Here is a 19,485-nt window from a genome sequence, read left to right as displayed (position 1 = left end):
CAAGGATCAGTGCTTGGGCCTCAGCTATTCACAATCTACATCAATGATTTGGATGAGGGGGCCAAATGTAATATATCCAAGTTTGCTGATGATACAAAGCTGGGTGGGAATGTAAGTAGTGAAGAGGATGCAAAGAGGTTTCAAGGGGATTTAGACAGGCTAGGTGAGTGGACAAGAACATGGCAAGTGAAATATAATTTTGAGAAATGTGAAGTTATCCACTTTGGTAGGAAAAATAGAAAAGGAGAGTATTTTTTAAATGGTGAGAGATTGGGAAATGTTGGTGTTCAGAGGGACCTGGGTGTCCTTGTACACTAATCACTGAAAGTTAACATGCAGGTACAGCAAGTAATTAGGAAAGCTAATGATATGTTGGCCTTTATTACAAGAGGATTTGAGTATAAGAGTAAAGACGTCTTACTGCAATTATATAGGGCCCTGGTGAGACCACACCTGGAGTATTGTGTACAGTTTTGGTCTCCTTACCTAAGGAAGGATATACCTGCCATAGAGGGAGTGCAACGAAGGTTCACCAGACTGGTTCCTGGGATGGGGGGATTGTCCTAGGAGGAGGGATTGAGTAGACTAGGCCTATATTCACTAGAGTTTAGAAAAGAGAGGTGATCTCATTGAAACATACAAAATTCTTACAGGGCTTGACAGGATAGATGCAGGGAGGATGTTTCCCCTGTCTGGGGAGTCTAGAACCAGGGAGTCACAGTCTCAGAATAAGGGGTTGGCCATTTAGGACTGAGATGAGCAGAAATTTCTTCACTCAGAGGGTGGTGAATCTTTGGAATTCTCTACCCCAGAGGGTGGCGGAGGCTCAGTCATTGAGTATAATTTGCAACAAACATATATTCCTCTAGGGCATAAAAACCCAAAAGGAAAAGTGATCCAACCATGGCTAACAAAAGAAATTAAAGCTAGTATTAAGTCAAAGGAGGAAGCTTATAAAGTTGCCAGAAAAAGCGGTCAGCCTGAAGATTGGGATCTTTTAAGAAATCAGCAAAGGGGGACCAAGAAATTGATAAAGGGAAAATGGAATATGAGCACAAACTAGTGAAAAATATAAAAACGGATTGTAAAAGCTTCCATAGGTATGTGAAAAAGAAAAGACTGGCGAAGGTAAATGTAGGTCCTTTACAGTCCGAGACAGGAGAATTTATAATGAGGAATGAGAAAATGGCAGAGAAATTAAATATATACTTTGTTTCTGCCATCACAGAGGAAGACACAAAGAACCTCCCAGAAATACGAGAAAACCAAGGGTGTGGCGAGAATGAGGAACTTAAAGAAATTATATTTAGTAATAAAACAGTACTAGCAAAATTAATGGGACTAAAAGTCGATAAATCCCAAGGACCGGATGACCTACATCCTAGGGTTTTGAAAGAGGTGGCCATTGGAACAGTGGACGCATTGGTTGTCATCTTCCAAAATTCTATAGATTCTGGAACGGTTCCTGCAGTTGGAGGATAGCAAATGTAACCCCGCTATTTAAGAAAGGAGGGAGAGAGAAAACGGGGAACTACAGACCTGTTAGCCTCACATCAGTAGTTGGGAAAATGCTGGAATCTATTATAAAGAATGCAATAACTGGGCACTTAGAAACTAATAGTAAGATTGGGCAGAGTCAACATGGATTTATGAAAGGGAAATCCTGTTTGACAAACCTATTGGAGTTCCTTGAGGGTGTAACTAGTGGAGTAGACAAAGGGGAATATTTGGATTTTCAGAAGGCCTTCGATAAGGTCCCACACAAGAAGTTGGTGAACAAAATTACGGCACATGGAATTGGGGGTAATATACTAGCATGGATTGAGAATTGGTTAACAGACAAAAAACAAAGAGCAGGGATAAACGAGTCTTTTTCAGGATGGCAGGCTGTGACTAGTGGGGTACCACAAGGATCGGTGCTTGGGCCCCAGCTATTCATAATCTATATCAATGATTTGGATGAGGGGACTAAATGTAACATTTCCAAATTTGCTGATGATACAAAGCTAGGTGTCAGTATCAGTTGTGAAGAGGATGTGAAGAGGCTTCAAGGGGATCTCGACAGGCTCAGTGAGTGGGCGAGAACGTGGCAGATGGAATATAATGCGGATAAATGTGAAGTTATCCACTTTGGTAGAAAAAACAGAAAGGCAGAGTATTTTCTAAATGGTGAAAGATTGGGGAGTGCAGATGCTCAAAGGGGCCTGGGTGTCCTTGTACATGAGTCACTGAAAGTAAATGTGCAGGTGCAGCAATCCATCAGGAAGGCAAATGGTATGCTGGCCTTCATTACAAGAGGATTTGAGTACAGGAGTAAAGAAGTCTTACTCCAATTATATAGGGCCTTGGCGAGACCACACCTGGAGTACTGTGTATAATTTTGGTCTCCTTACCTAAGGAAGGATATACTTGCTGACATAATAAAACTCACTACGCACTTGGTTTGAGCATAAAGCAAGGCTTTAATCAACTTGTTTCAGAACATGGAGGTCTAGTTGTACTTCACTAGTTCCTTGTCTTACAAAATGTCCCTGGAAAGCTGGGGCCGACACCCGAGTATTTATACTCTTTGGACAGCGCCACCAGCTGGCCATCCAGCATTATTTCACGAGTAGTTTGTTGATGAATGATGAGATTTATAACATTCTTCCTGCCTAAAAGATTTGGAAGTCTGACGACTTCCTCTTAGCGGATCAGGTGGACCACGAATAGCCACAATCTTTTAGATTTTTGTTTATGGCTAGAAGGCACGTCTCCCCGGACCGTGTCTTGGTCCCTGGGCCGCTTGATCCGTACTGGTGGATCGACATGGCCCGTGTTGCTCTGATCGACCCGAGGGAGGCTGGGGAGATGGTGACTCCGCGTGCGGGTCCCCACAGGTGCAGAACTGGCTTCATCCTGTTGGATAGCCGGGGACTGACCGGCGTCCTGGCCTCGGGTGGCCATCCCACGGGGAGCGCTCGGCTCCCCGAGTGGATCCGGTGGGGCAGCTGGCAGATCGCTCGATGCCCCAGGTAGGGCATCATCTTCGGGGGAGCGCAGAGTGTCGGCATCATCCCTGTGGGTCCCTCTATCGGTTGGGTCCGTGGAACCGGCCGGACAGGGAGCCAGGTCCCGGAGCGAAACGGTGGACTCCCAGCCATCAGGGTACCGCACGTGCGCGTACGTGGAGTTGACGTCCGTGAGTTCTACCTCGTCGACGAGAGGATCGGTTTTAGATGATCGGACGAATCTTCGGAGCAGCACGGGGCCGGGAGCTGCCAACCATGATGGTAGAGACGTCCCATGGGTTGGGCAACGCAGGGAGCTGAAGAATCGCTCGTGTGGTGTGACATTGGTAGATGTAGAAAGGAGAGACCTGACGGAATGCAACACGTCAGGGAGCATAGTTTCCCACTGCTGGTCTGGTAGGTTGCGTGACCTCAGCGCAAGACGAACAGCGTTCCAAATGATAGCGTTGTATCTCTCAACCTGTCCATTACCAATGGGATGGTACGGTGTCGTTTTACTTGTGGCGATTCCCCATTGGGAGAGATAACTTTTGAGTTCGCTTGACATGAAGGAGGGACCCCGATCAGAGTGGATGAAATTGGCCGTACCGCAAAGGGAAAAGACTTGATCAAGGCATTTGATCACTGTGGAAGTAAGCATATTGGGACAGGGGAAAGCGTGAATATTCGTCCACCATAGTCAGTAAGTAGGTGTTTCGCGCTGAGGAGGGCAATGGCCCTTTGAAGTCAATGCTGAGTCGCTGCATAGCGTGTATGAGTGAGCCATCCGATGGACGGAAGAATTGCGGTTTTAATTCTGCACACATTCTACAGGAGGAGCACGTTCTTTTCACATCTTCCGTAGAAAATGGGAGATTTTTAAATCGCACAAAGTGCAACATGCGGGTAATGCCAGGATGGCATAAGTCAGTATGAAGATCCGCAAGAGTCGAAGTTGACATAGAAATCTGGGGCCACATTCTCTTTGCCGGGTCAATAATGTATGGTGTATCCAAAGGCAGCCAATTCCATCCTCCAGAGTTGTATTTTGTTATTTTTGATCTTAGTGCATTTCCGGTTATCCAGCATAAAGGCCATGGAGCGCTGATCGGTTATAAGTGTGAAATGGCGACGAGCGAGAAAATGACTCCATTTACGTACTGCTTCGATGATGGCCGTAGCCTCCTTCTCGACAGGAGGATAATGGAGCTCGCTACCCTGCAAAATTCTGGACAGAAATGCAACGGGTCAACCACCTTGATTCAAGGTAGCAGAGATCGCCACATCTGATGCATCGCACTCGACCACGAAAGGAAGATTTTCATCAATGGAACGAAGCGTGGCTTTTTCCAGTTGTCGCTTGAGGAGGTTGAAAGCTGAAATAGCCGTTGCCTCTAATGGAAATGACTTTGTGTGAAGCAAGGGCTGGATCTTGTCGGAGAAGTGGGGTATCCATTTCGCATAATAGGCGAACATGCCGAGTGCCTGACGAAGAGAGTCGAGATTCGTAGGGGGAGGGAGCTCCTGAAGCAGACGAAGTCACTCCGGATCCGGTTTGATGACACCGTTGCCCACCCAGTAGCCAAGGATGTTGACTGATGGCACTTATTTCACAGATTTGGACTCATTTAAGGTTAAGTTGCGACGACGGGGAACGTCAAAAAATTTCTGGAGGTTGGCATCATGGTCCTTCTGGTCATGACCAGCAATGGTGATATTATCCAGATATGGAAAAGTGTCCGTTAAGTTCTCCTGTTTGACTAGGCTATCCATTGCCCGTTGAAAGACGGCCACCCCATTGGTGACCCCAAATGGAAGGCGACAAAACTGGTAAAGCCGACCATTGGCCTCAAAGGCCGTATACTTTTTGTCAGAGTCCTTTAACGGCACTTGATGATATGCGCTCTTTAAATCAAAAGTTGAAAATACCTTGTAGTTGGCAAGGTTATTGACCATGTCATCGATGCGTGGTAGTGGGTAGGGATCCAGGTCGGCATACTAGTTAATAGTTTGCGAGTAATCGATGCAAAGACATTTCTTGTGTTGCTTCAGAGGATTTTTAACAATGACGACTTGAGCCCGCCAGGAAGATGAACATGGCTCAATGATACCGTCAGCTACAAGGCGAGAGATTTCTGTCTCAATAAAGGATCGATCATCTTGGCTGAAACGTCGTAATTTAGTGACTATGGGCTTACATCGGGGGGAAAGATTGGCAAAACAGTAGGGCTCGTCAAGCGAAGCCGCCGAAAGCGCACAAAACGGTACTTTGGAAAAAGTAAGCTCCGGCTTTGACCCTCCAAACTCGAAAGTGAGTCTTTTGTGTTGTTTCTGGAAATTCTGTCCCAGGAGCACATCACTGCATAGGTTCTTGAGCACCCCGAGCCGGGTGGAGAAATAAGTGCGGCCATTGAGAATAAGGTCGACAAGACAAAAGCCGGAAGAATTGGTGATCAGTGTAGGTTTCTAGGGTAGGGTTGTCATCAGCCGGGTTGGAGTCATCATCCGTGAGGGCTACCGCCTGAGCCTATCGAAAGAGTCACTAAAAGTGATAGCAGCAGCCCGTGCACGTGGTGAAAGATAGGTGTCTGCATTCCTCTTTGCTAAGTCCAGAGAACATACCTGGTCATAGGCAGCCTGTAACTTGAGGGTTTTATTCAACAGATGCTGACGTATGAAGGGAGACGCAATCCCATTAATAAAGGAATCACGAATTAACTCCTCCTGGTACTGCTCAACTGTAACAGCTTTATGATTACAATCCTTGCTGAGCCTGCGAAGTTTCTGAAGGAATTCGTCAAGTGATTCCCTGGGTTGTTGTCGAGTTGTGGCCAGTTGATGCCGAGCAAAAATTTCATTTGGGGACTTGACATATAGCTGCTGTAGTATTTGGATAGCGGCGTCATAGTCTACACAGTCTTCGATATAATCAAACACATGAGGGGATACATAATTAGCAAGCATTCGTAACTTGTTAGGAACATTCTCACCACACTCCTCAAGGAAGTTGCTAAAGGTACGATACCAGTGTTTCCATACCTTAGCGGCTGTAAGTGAATTCGGGTCCAGGTCGAGATGGGCGGGTCTGAGTAGTTTCTCCATGATGGATCAATTACTTCGTCCGAGTTCCCTTCTACGGTTCGAGTCGTAGCTGGCTGTTCCCGAAATCACCCAAAGCGTGGAGTCGATAACAAGTTGATTAAATTGACGTAATAAAACTCACTACACACTTGGTTTGAGTATAAAGCAAGGCTTTAATCAACTTGTTTCAGTACATGGAGGTCTAGTTGTACTTCATTAGTTCCTTGTCTTACAAAATGTCCCTGGCAAGCTGGGGCCGACGCCTGAGTATTTATACTCCTTGGACGGCGCCACCAGCTGGCCGTTCAGCATTATTTCACGAGTAGTTTCTTGATGAATGATGAGATTTATAACACTTGCCATAGAGGGAGTGCAACGAAGGTTCACGAGATTGATTCCTGGGATGGCGGGACTGTCATAAGAGAAGAGATTGAAATAGGCCTGTATTCTCTTGAATTCAGAAGAATGAGAGGGGATCTCATTGAAGCTTACAAAATTATTACAGAGCTTGATAGGATGAATGCTGGGAGAATGTTTCCATTGGCTGGAGAGTCTATAACCAGGGGCCACAGCCTCAAGATAAAGGGTCGGCCATTCAGGACTGAGATGAGAAGAAATTTCTTCACACAGAGGGTGGTGAGTCTTTGGAATTCTCTACCCCTAGAAGGCTGCGGAGGCTCAGTCATTGGGTATCTTCTAAACAGAAGTCGATAGATTTCTGACTAGTAAGGGCATCAAAGGATATGGCGATAGGGCCGGTGAATGGAGTTGAGGCAGAAGATCAGCCATGATCTCACTGAATGGCGGAGCAGGCTCAAAGGGCCGAATGGCCTACTCCTGCTCCTATTTCTTATGTTCTTATATTCAAGACAGAGATTGAAAGATTTTTGGATATTAAGGGAATCAAGGGATATGGGGATAGTGCAGGAAAGTGGAGTTGAGGTAGAAGATCAGCCATGATCTTATTGAATGGAGGGGCCAAATGGCCTACTCCTGCTCCTATTTCTTATGTTCTTATATGTGAGGTGTGGAAAAGTATACCTGTTGACTAGCCTTCTAACTTTCTCCTCCTTCCTCATTAGTAGTTGCTGAACTCCTTCCTCGTGAGCAAGTGTTTAACCTCATGATAGAAAAAGTGACGTCAGAAAGCCTGTCATATGGGAAACTGCAGACTCAAACCTACATCTCATCACTCACTAGCACAGTACACTGGAAATTCAGACTGCTATACAACCATTCGAGGCTTTGAAGGATTCAGCATTCATATCGTTTTCCAGATAAACAGGGTGAGGGCACTACTTCTCCCACAGTGTGCAAATCAGTTGAATGTTGTCACAAACTGACAGCGCCTTTCACAACCTCAGGATGTCCCAAAGCCCTTTACAACCAATGGAGTGAAGCACTTTTGAAGTGTAGTCACTGTTGTAATGCAAGAAATGCCTAAAAACTGCCAATACACAGCTACCTTTTCTGAATTTTTATTTAAACATTAAGCTGTATACACCCAAAAGTTGCAAGTTCAATTCAGCTGCAATGCCCTTCATGGTTGAATAGCCTGTCAGCACTCACCATCCACACTCACACATGAGGAAGGTGCAAGAGAACAGAGGGCTGTCGGTGGCTGTGGAACCATACCCAGCACCTTCAGGACAGGAGAAGAGAAAACTGGAAAAGGAGATTGATTCATTTCCTACATTACAACAGTGACTACACTTCAAAAGTGCTTCATTGGCTGTAAGGCGCTTTGGGACTTCATGAGGTCATGAAAGGCGCTATATAAATTCAAGTCTTTCTTTGATTCAAGACTCTGTTGGAGACATCACACTCTTGACAAACATGGTCAGAATAGGTGTCCTTCCACTGTGTATAAATATCTAGTGTGCTTGCTCCTAGACTAACAATCCTCACTGCAACAAGCACATGGTGTTCACAAGCTGTCTGAATAAGTTCAGCCAGAATGATGCTAGATTGTGGGAATACTCACCCCGTTTCGCAATTTCTAGTGCTGTGGCCTTGCCAATTCCACTGTTTGCTCCAGTGATCAAGAAGCACCTTCCCGACACATCAACATCGAGGTCCTTTGGAGCAAATTGCTGTGCTGCAGCTTCATATCCACTTCTGCAGGGCACAAATCAACACCGAGAGTGATAGACAGGGCTGAGCTAATCTTCACCCCACACACACAGCCAAAATGCAACAAATCAAAGGTCGGCTCCACATTAAAAACAAAACCTTCTCTCACAACCAATCTACAACCAACACTTGAACGCCCAGCTTTTGGTTTCACATGTGAAGAAAGGGCACTTGGGTGAGGTAACATCTTTGGATGGGGGAGGGGAAATCATTTCCCATCTTATCCAGACAACGTTGTCCTCACTATGGAGTAAGACTGATAATCTAACCATCTCATACACCATAAAATCTAGTGTGAGGGTTGCAGTAGTATAGAATTCACCTGTGGTCAGTAGAAATGTTGGTCCCACCTGTACTGAAGTAGCATCCACAGGCTCATGAGTCATAAGAAACATTGGGCCATAGAAGGGGCACAGGCAACTTTGGGTGACACCAGTAAAGCCCAGTGGGCATCCAGAACCCAATGATTTTGTTCAAGAAAAAATTTACTGACATTCACAGTAAATGGCAGGGGGTTGGGAACCTGTGCAGGGAGACAGAGGAAAGGGAAGCAAGGATAGAAGCAAAAGACAGGAAGGAGAAAAGCAAAAGTGGCAGTCAGAGAAATCAAGCGCCTGGCGCTAATTATCGCCCCTGGAGGTGATTGGAGCGCTAAATCAGGCGCTTCACACCTGTCTTAAGGCGCAAAGGCCGAGGAGCGAGATGCTATCTCAGAGCGCTGGCGAAGCAAGGAAGGGCAAATCAAAATGAACCTGCAAAGTGCTGCTCAGTACCCAAAACTCCTTCACACAGTGTTGAATCTCTCCAGAAGTCTCTCTCTCTCTCTCTCTCTCAGAATGCGTGGTGCAAAAATGTCACCAACAAAAAAAGGCAGGAAGCAGTCACCTTTAAATAGCGCTCCCCCAGTCCCTTTCTGACTGCAAAACCCTCCCCTCAACCTGTCGTTGCTAGCGGCAGGTGGTAAGGCAGGGGGCGCCACTCAATATCCAGTCCGGGGCGCTACCGGGGTGTTGCGCACTCGACTGACGTCACGATCTGCCGGCCCAGGAGATCGTGGCAGTAGTGTTTACCGCCGCCGCAAAATGTCTAGTTAATTTCGCGAGCGGCACAAACATCGCCGCGCCCGGGCGCCAGTTGCTTTGCGCCCCATTAGCGCCCTCTTAAGGCACTAACAGGAGGCGCAAACAACTGCGTTTTGCCCCCTTTGTGTCTTAATGCGAGGAGCATTCTTAATAAGGTGGATGAATTAGCTGCGCAAATAGATGTAAACAAACATGATATAATTGGGATTACGGAGACATGGCTCCAGGGTGACAAGGCTGGGAATTCAACATTCAGGAAGGACAGGGAAAAAGAAAAAGGAGGTGGGGTAGCATTGCTGGTTAAAGAGGAGATTAACACAATAGTAAAGAAGGATATTAGGTCTGATGATGTGGAATCTGTATGGGTAGAGCTGAGAAATACCATGGGGCAGAAAACATTAGTGGGAGTTATATACAGACACCCAAACAGTAATGCTGAGGTTGGGGATAGCATTAAATGGGAAATTAGAGATGCGTGCAATAAGGGCACAGCAGTTATCATGGGTGACTTTAATCTACATATAGATTGGGCTAACCAAATTAGTAACAATACTGTGGAGGAGGAATTCCTAGAGTGTATACGGGATGGTTTCCTGGACAAATATGACGAGGAACCAACTGGAGATCAGGCCATCTTAGACTGGGTATTATGTAGTGAGAAAGGATTAATTAGCAATGTTGTTGCGCAAGGCCCCTTGGGGAGGAGTGATCATAATATGATAGAATTCTTCATTAAGATGGAGAGTGAAGTAGTTGACTCAGAGGCTAGGGTCCTGAATTTAAATAAAGAAAACTACAATGGTATGAGGCGCGAGTTGGCTAGGATGGATTGGGGAATGTTACTTAAAGGGTTGACGGTGGATAGGCAATGGCAAACATTTAAAGATCACATGGATGAACTATGGAATTTGTTCATCCCTGTTTGGCATAAAAATAAAACAAAAAAGGTGACTCAACCGTGGCTAACATGGGAAATTAGGGATAGCATAAGATCCAAGGAGAGGACATATAAATTGGCAAGAAAAAGCAGCAAACCTGAGGATTGGGAGCAGTTTAGGATTCAGCAAAGGAGGACAAAGGGATTAGTTAAGAGGGGGGAAATAGAGTATGAGAGTAGCTTGCAGGGAACATAAAAACTGACTGTAAAAGCTTCTATAGATATGTGAAGAGAAAAAAATTGGTGAAGTCAAGCATAGGTCCCTTGCAGTCAGAATCAGGAGAATTTATAATGGGGAACAAAGAAATGGCTGACCAATTAAATACATACTTTGGTTCTGTCTTCACAAAGGAGGACACAAATAACCTCCCAGAGATGTCGGGGAACATAGGGTCTGATGAGAGGGAGGAACTGAATGAAATCAGTATTTGTAGGGAAATGGTGTTAGGGAAATTGACGGGATTGAAGGCCGATAAATCCCCAGGGCCTGATAATCTACATCCTAGGGTACTTAAAGAAGTGGCCCAAGAAATAGCAGATGCATTGCTGGTCATCTTCCAAAATTCTATAGACTCTGGAACAGTCCCCTTGGATTGGAGGGTGGCTAATATAACCCCACTATTTAAAAAAGGTGGTAGAGAGAAAATGGGGAATTATAGACCGGTAAGCCTGACATCGGTAGTGGGGAAAATGCAAGAGTCCAAAAGATGTAATAGCAGAGCACTTGGAAAACAGTGACAGGATCGGACAAAGTCAACATGGATTTACAAAAGGTAAATCATGCTTTACTAATCTACTGGAATTTTTTGAGGATGTAACTGGTAGAATAAATAAATAACCAGTGGATGTGGTGTATTTGGACTTTCAGATGGCTTTCGATAAGGTCCCGCATAAGAGATTAGCATGCAAAGTTAAAGCACATGGGAGTGAGGGTATGGTAGTGACTTGGATAGAGAACTGGTTGGCAGACAGGAAGCAAAGAGTTGGAATAAACGGGTCTTTTTCCAAGTGGCAGGCAGTGACTAGTGGGGTACCGCAGGGATCGGTGGTAGGACCCCAGCTATTCACAATATATATTAATGATCTAGACGAGGGAACTAGATGTAATATCTCCAAGTTTGCAGACGACACAAAGCTGGGTGGGCATGTGTGCTGTGAGGAGGATGCAGAGAAACTCCAGTATGATTTGGACAGGTTGGGTGATTGGGCAGGTGCATGGCAGATGCAGTATAATGTGGATAAATATGAGGTTATCCACTTTGGTGGCAAAAACAGGAAGGCAGATTATCTGAACGGCAATAGATTGGGAAAAGGGGAAGTGCAACGAGACCTGGGTGTCCTTGTGCAGCAGTCGCTGAAGGTAAGCATGCAGGTGCAGCAGGCAGTTAAGAAGGCAAATGGTACGCTGGCCTTCATAGCAAGAGGATTCGAGTATAGGAGCAAGAATGTCTTGCTGCAGTTGTACAGGGCCTTGGTGAGACCACACCTTGAGTAGTGTGTGCAGTTTTGGTCGCCTTATCTGAGGAAGGATGTTCTTACCATGGAGGGAGTACAGCGAAGATTCACCAGACTGATACCCAGGATGGCAGGAATGACGTATGAAGTGAGATTGGGTAGATTGGGCTTGTATTCACTAGAGTTTAGAAGAATGAGAGGGGATCTCATTGAAACTTATAAAATTCTAACAGGGCTAGACAGACTAGATGCAGGAAGGATGTTCCCAATGGCGGGGGAGTCCAGAACCAGGGGTCACAGTCTAAGGATAAGCCATTTAGGACTGAGATGAGGAGGAATTTCTTCACCCAGAGAGTGGTGAACCTGTGGAATTCTCTACCACAGAAGGCAGTTGAGGCCAATTCCTTAAATATATTCAAGAAGGAGTTAGATATATTTCTTAAGGCTAAAGGGATCAAGGGATATGGGGAGAAAGCAGGGACAGGGTACTGAATTTGGATGATCAGCCATGATCTCATTAAATGGCGGAACAGGCTCGAGGGGCCGAATGGCCTACTCCTGCTCCTATCTTCTGTTTCTATGTTGTTTCCACTTGAATCATTTTTCCTCCAAACATTTGTCATAACTGAATTTGAATTAGGAAACCATTACAGGTTTATTAACCATTATCCATGCAGCAATAGAATGTATGGTTGCTGCAGTTAGGTTCAAGAATCAGGAGAACCTATTCCGGCTAGTCATGGGGGTTGAGATTCTCGGGGGAAAAATACATTGTAGGATCCTGGATCAGGTATGAATAGCCTTAGCATTTGCTTTTATGGCCCTTCTACTCCTTTAATTTAGATTTTTGAAATTTAAGGGAATCAAGGGATATGGGGATCGTGCAGGAAAGTGGAGATGAGGTAGAAGATCAGCCATGATCTTATTGAATGGCGGAGCAGGCTCAAAGGGCCAAATGGCCTACTCCTGCTCCTATTTCTTATGTTCTTAATCCCATCCTTGTGATTCATGTGTGCCACATCACCCAAACAGACACTCATCCTCTCCAACTGTGTTGGATTGACTTGAGCATCAACATTCGTTTGGGATTTAAATCCATTGGCATTGGGATGTGTAAGATGCCCTATTCTTATAGGTAGGATTAGGATTTAGTTTAATCTCATATGATTATGGTTTTTGTTTTAGTTTGACTTATCAGTAGCTTGTAGACTTGTGTGGTAGCTAGAAATAATGAAATGGTGAAGTTGTTCATTACCAGGATGCTTTAGGGTTTAATGTATCAGGGTACAATTTAGCGGACTGCTGTCTGTTTTCTGCTGAGGTACAGGATGAGCTAATTCATGCCTGTTCACTAAACTTTGTCAATGCATTGTGAAACAATAGCCTGGAAATAGGAAATGGGACAATGAGACCAAGATGATTAGTAACATGGCTAATGGTAAACAAAATTGGCCATCTCGAGTTTGTGAGGGTCTTGTTCACAACAAACTATCATGCCATAATGAATCATCAAGGACAGTGACCAGAGGCCTATAAAGGTCTTGAGTTTTCCTTATCAATTTGTAGATAGATACAAGAACGAAAGGATTGATGAAGATTATGACTCCTTACCCAGAGGAAAAGCGGGGTTTGTTATCAAAATAAGAGGGAGGTTTTGTTTCCAAAATGGAGGTCGTGGAGCTGGAATTTTCGTCCAGCCTGACAGAGTGCACCAAAGGAGCCTGGAGTGAGCACTGCGCTTGTTGCTCCTGGTTCATTTCCTGTTAAGTAATGGTTGATGGGGTGAAGCAGACCTTGGGCAGCAAATGGGCACATAATGTAAATTTAGGATAAAAACAAAAATGCTGGAAATACTCAGCAGGTCAGGTAGAATCTGTGAAGAGAAAAACAGAGTTAACGGGCTGGATTTTCATTCAGAAGTCGGGTTGGAGGCGGGACTACAACTTCCAGGGTTGTAGTCCCGCCTCCATCGAGATGCGGCCAATCCACGCGATTTTAACTTGATTGACCTTGTTGAGCCTGCCCAGCGGGCTCAGCAGGCCAATTAAGGGCCACCCAGCAACAGGTGACATCACAGACTGAAATTTCATCTGTCAACACTGACAGTCTTACTTCTAACATGAGTCCTTCTCCACAGACTCAGTTAGAAATCTCTCCTGCACAGAAAGCTGCAGGCTGTCAATTTTGACAGATCGCAGCCATTCTGCTTTCTGTGCCGGTGAGATGAGGGACTCCCCGAACCTAAAGGAAGGAAGGCTGAAAAGGTAAGAAAATGTATGTAAAACTTATTTAAACACTTTACACTCACCAAACACACTTACCTTTGCACTCATGCACACATCACTCACCTGAACACTGACATCTCGACCCCTCCAAGCCCTTCAACCCGACGGCCCGACTCCTCCAACTTGGCGTGGTTTGGAGCTGTCGGGATTCCCACAGTTCAAGCTTAAAAATAGGGATTAGGCTAAAAACTGCCTGTTAACTACCTGTTAACAGGCAGTTAATTGGCACTAATCCCTTCCCGCCTCGGGTAGGCGGGTCCCAGTGCGGGGTGGGTACCCGCCTCCTTTGAAATTGGCATGGAGGCGGGTTGGGGGCGGGATGTGGTCGGGACCCCCGATTTCGGGAATTTAACCCCCCGCATGCCTCCAAACCCGACTCCACGGCCCAATGAAAATCGACCCCTAGGTCTCAGTCGATGACCTTTCGGCAGACCTGAACCGTTAACTCTGTTTCTCTCTCCACAGATGCTGCCTGGCCTACTGAGTGTTTCCAGCATTTTGTTTCTATTTCAGATTTCCAGCATCCGCAGCATTTTGCTTATGTAAATTTAGGACTTAATAAATTCTTCTTCACATAAGGTGTAATAGCATTATTACTAACTAACATTTATACAGAAAAAATACTTGCGATGTGTTATGCGGGGGGGGGGGGACGGAATTTTTATAACACGGGAGGGCGGCCTTGGAAGCAAAAACGATGGCTTGGTGTATCTTACTGCTATGAAGGTTTGTCCCTTAATTTCTAAACGCAAACAGAAAGGGCAACATTATTTGCTGGTAAGGCTTTCAGTGAATATCATGCAAGCTTAACTTTAAATAAACAATACCTTTGTGTCCATTAAGGGGACAATGTTGTCAATATAAAGGCCACATTTTAAGTAACTACAAGTGGATCTCCCATTGTGTTGTTCAAAGTGGGTGGCAGCCTGGGGAGAGAACAGATGTGGGGGTGAGGGTAGAGTTGATAGTATACAGCGGGGAAGGTTGTTCAAAAATAGTGGTGAGGATCAGTCAGGTTGGGAATGGAGAAAGCCAGATACCCATAGTTGTCACAGAGCAGCTGCCAATATGGGTTGGCGGGCATGGGATCATTCGGGATGGGGTGAGGTGGAAGGGGGAAGAAGAGAACCATGGGACTTCCCAGCAGTGGCAGGCCTGGGGGCAAGTGGAGCAGAGATGAGCTGGGGAGTGAGTGGAGAGCAAGATGGCTGTGTTGTGTGTTTTTCTGGAATTGATTTTCCAGATGAGATTGACCACATGACATGTAGTATTTTGTGGTTAGCAGAGACTAACCAACAACACTACCATGATCTTACAATGATAGAATCTTACAAACACAAATAGATAGATATTTATATTGAGTTATCAGCAGACTTTAATCAACTCAAATAAGAAACATTTCTATGATAATGAAACATAGCCCCAATTTAGAATATTTTCCAACTAATGAAACAAGTTCTCTACTTTTTTTTGTAGGCGATTAAAACCTCACGTCCCCTTCCCCTCCTCAAATGCACCCGTCCCTGACTAGAAACCCCCACCCCATGTGATCAGACACAAACACTATACCTTATGGCACACCATGTTAGTACACAGACCTACTTCGTACGGAAGTGCAACCTTTAGAATGAGATGTTAAACCGAGGCCCCGTCTAACCTCTCGGATGGACATAAAAGACCCCGAAAGCGCTATTTTGAAGAAGGCCGGGGGAGTTCTTTCAGTGTCCTGGCCAATAGTTATCCCTCAACCAATATCACTAAAAAACAGATTATCTGGTCATTTATCACATTGCTGTTTGTGGGACCTTACTGTGTGCAAATTGGCTGCCACATTTCCTACATTACAACAATGACTACACTTTAAAAGGACTTCATTGGCTGTGAAGTGCTTTCAAACGTCCTGACATCACGAAAGGTGCTGTATAAATGTACGTTCTTGCGTTCTTTTATCTTTCTTCCATGTTCACATATCAGCCTGGAGAGTTAAAGGGGTCCCTTTTTTAACTAGACTATTCCTATGCAAATGTGGTAAAGAAACTACGTGCCAGAAATGTATTACAGCAATAAACATTTAAACTCAATAAACATTTAAACTCAATAAACATTTAAACTCAATAAACATTTAAAGCTTTATACTTAATTTAAAAGTTATTTTTTGAAATCTTTAGTTTCGATGCTCAGTGGGATTGTCTTGCTTCTGCCACCTTATACTGTATTGTGAGCACCTTCACTTTTCATTCTCCCCTATAACCTAACGTTTCATCAGTTTAGTATTTAATTAATTCGCATTTAAAGAGCAACCGAATTGGTGACATGACACCAGAATTGTTGCTCTGATTTTGGGGGGCCCGCAATTAGTTTTTGACGGGGGAAGAGGCTTGTCCAACAGTTTGGTAATTGATCAGCCCAGAGCTCTGAACGCCAACAAGGCGCAGGAAACTACAACTCCCAGCATTCCGAGAGCACTCTTCTTCTCTCTTAGGCAGTCCCTCGGAACCGAGGATGACTTGCGTCTACACTAAAAATGAGTTCTCAGGTGACTGATGAGTCCAATGCGGGAACTACAGTCTCTGTCACAGGTGGGGCAGACGGTGGTTGAAGGGGCGGGTGGGTGGGGTGCTTAGGTTCACGTGCACTCCTTCCGCTGTTTGCGCTTGGCTTCCGCTTGCTCCTGGTGAAGAGACTCGAGGTGTTCGGCACCTTCCCGGATGCTTCTCCTTCACTTTGTGCGGTCTTGGGCCAGGGATTCCCAGGTGTCGATGGGGATGTTGCATTTTTTCAAGGAGGCTTTGAGGGTGTCCTTGAAGTGTTTCCTCTGCCCACCTGGGGCTCTCTTGCCATGTCGGAGCTCTGAGTAGAGCGCTTGTTTTGGGAGTCTCGTATCGGGCATGAGGACGATGTGACCCTCGGAGCTGATCGAGCATGGTCAAAGCTTCAATGCTGGGGATGTTGGCCTGAGCGAGAACACGGACGTTGGTGCACCTATCCTGCCAATGGATTTGCAGGATCTTGCGGAGGCAGCGTTGGTGGTACCTCTCCAGTGCTTTGAGGTGCCTGTTGTACATGGTCCATGTCTCTGAAGCATACACTGCCTCTGATACACAAACACCAGTGGGGATGCGATTCAAGCCGGCCAGTTGGTGTAATTGACTTTAACTGATGTACATTGCTCAGAAATCGGCTTCTCCAATGTAATGGGAAAATACTGGATCCACCAGATGGTTGGACCTTTTCTTTTTTACATTAAACGTTCCCTCCTTTACAGTGCATATCTAAAAAAGACTGACTTATGTTGGAATTACGATGTTACAGACTCTCCCAAACACACCAAGATTACCTCCTCTTGGTGCTTTCTCCGTTTGAGAAGTGCTGGGCGACCCAACCCCTATTTATGTAACCCGGCCCCGAAGTTCATGCAACACTGGAGGTGGAAGCACTGCGAAGAAATGGACAGATTAAACTGAACAGCAATGTCCTAACTGAACGCACAGCTCTTAAATACGCCCTTTGCAAGAGCTGCTGTTGGTCCGAAATGGAAAACTACCCCGAGCAAAATCAACAGCGGGAATAAAAACAAATGTTCACTAGTGACAACAAATACAGAAGATAGGGAGAAAGCTACCGCCGATCAGTGTTGCTGTCATCGGGGGAGCTGCTCATTTATCAGTACTCACTTTGTGTACTCCCGCAACCCCTTGATAAACCACACGGTGTTCCTGTACAGGGTCATGTCACCAGGCTCTCTCTCTGCTCTCTTCCACTTTCATAAAAGTGCCCCGTTCATATCACGGCGTTATGTAATCTCTGGGGTTAGCACGTGTTTACGGTCTCTTTCCAACAAACATATTTAACCCCGGAAGCAAAAAGAACAGACAAGAGATTGCAACTCGGTTTAAATGCGCGAAAGCTGTGTATACACACACACAAAAAAAATCCCAACACATTGTTCTACTCGGATTCCCAAAGATCTCTCTGTAAGGGGAACAGATGTAGACTGGGGTTCCAGGAATTAAGGATTCATCTCCTGGACACAGCTGTCAGCAACCGGGGCGAAAAATCATAAGGGCATTAAAACAAAAATTGGGTGTTATATTTTTATTTTCTTTGACCACTTCCATTTATTAGTTAATAAAAATATTGGAGGTGGGAAAAAAAGACTGTAACTGGGTTGGAGGCTGGAGGTCATGTGATGGAACCTCCAGGAATATGTCCAGAGTTGGCCACCCTCGGTCACTGCTGTGGGCAACAACAGCTTACATTTATATAGCGCCTTGGAGTGTTTTACTTCACAGACGCGTTATCAAACAAAATTTGACACCGAGCCAGGTAAGGAGATATTAGGACAGGTGACCAAAAGCTTGGTCAAAAAGGTAGGTTTTAAGGAGCAAATTAAATAAGAGAGGTAGAGAAGTGGAGAGGTTCAGGGAGGGAACTCCAGAGCTTAGGGACAAGGCAACTGAAGGTAATGGTGGAGCGATGAAAATCGGGGATATGCAAGAGGCCAGATTTGGAGGAGTGTAGAGATCTCGGAGGGTTGTAGGGCTGGAGGCGGCCGTTTGTAAAGTCCCAAGGATTGTGCCAACCTTTTAAAATCTCAGTACTTTACCGGGGGCAAGGTCCTGACTTTCTAACAGTCCCATCGCCAAGATAAACCAACCGTGAGTCTCCCTTATCACATTTTTAAATTGAAACAAGTGGTTGACAAAGCAAAACGGTGACACTTGGCTGATCTGCACATTTGAATGGAGCAAATGTTCAAATAAATGTACATCTGAAGAATTGTGTTAATTCTACTTTAATTGAAGGGATTTAAAAAAATACATTTACAGATTGCTTGCTATCAAAGTTGTCACGATGTTAATTGAGTCTTTTCAAATTTTATATCAAAATTCTGAAATTCTGTGATGATATAAGTCACCCTCCCGTGACATTACTTTGATTTTTTTCCAGGTGACCCTGGACCGGCAGCAGCCTGCAGTATGTTGTGGGGTCAAAAAGAAGCTTTCCTGCTGCTCCTGGCCCCACAGAAATGAAATGGTTATAAAAATGTGAGTGAGGAGGACATAAAAAACCTGCAAAGGGACATAGACAGGCTAAGTAAGTGGGCAGAGATTTGGCAGATGCAATATAATACTGGAAAGTGTGAGGTTATGCACTTTGGCAGGAAAAATCATAGAGCAAGTTATTATCTTAATGGCAAGAAACTGGAAAGTACTGCAGTGCAAAGGGATCTGGGGGTCCTGGTGCATGAAACTCAAAAGGTTAGTATACAGGTGCAGCAAGTGATCAAGAAGGCCAATGGAATGTTGGCTTTTATTGCTAGGGGGATAGAATATAAAAACAGGGAGGTATTGCTGCAGTTGTACAAGGTATTGGTGAGACCACACCTGGAATACTGCATACAGTTTTGGTGTCCATACTTAAGAAAAGACATACTTGCTCTCAAGGCAGTACAAAGAAGGTTCACTCGGTTAATCCCGGGGATGAGGGGATGGACATATGAGGAGAGGTTGAGTAGATTG

At 45.1% G+C, this 19,485-nt stretch overlaps 1 protein-coding gene across 1 annotated transcript in view; it reads right to left on the bottom strand.

The window, feature by feature from the left end:
* Positions 1-17,788, bottom strand: part of dhrs12 (dehydrogenase/reductase (SDR family) member 12) — a 66,397-nt gene extending 48,609 nt beyond the window's left edge. The window contains exons 1-2 of the mRNA XM_086006385.1: positions 17,638-17,788; positions 8,056-8,189 (exon numbers count right to left, since the gene is read on the bottom strand). Of these exons, the coding sequence (XP_085862511.1) occupies positions 8,056-8,189; positions 17,638-17,693 (190 nt within the window). The 5' untranslated portion in view covers positions 17,694-17,788. The remainder of the gene's footprint in view (positions 1-8,055; positions 8,190-17,637) is intronic.
* Between the last annotated feature and the right edge of the window lie 1,697 nt (positions 17,789-19,485).

This window comes from Somniosus microcephalus, chromosome 14 (genome assembly GCF_052327205.1).
Source record: "Somniosus microcephalus isolate GS21.2 chromosome 14, FLI_Smic_1.0, whole genome shotgun sequence".
Classification (NCBI taxonomy): domain Eukaryota; kingdom Metazoa; phylum Chordata; class Chondrichthyes; order Squaliformes; family Somniosidae; genus Somniosus; species Somniosus microcephalus.
This window is presented reverse-complemented; position numbering and strand designations above follow the sequence as displayed.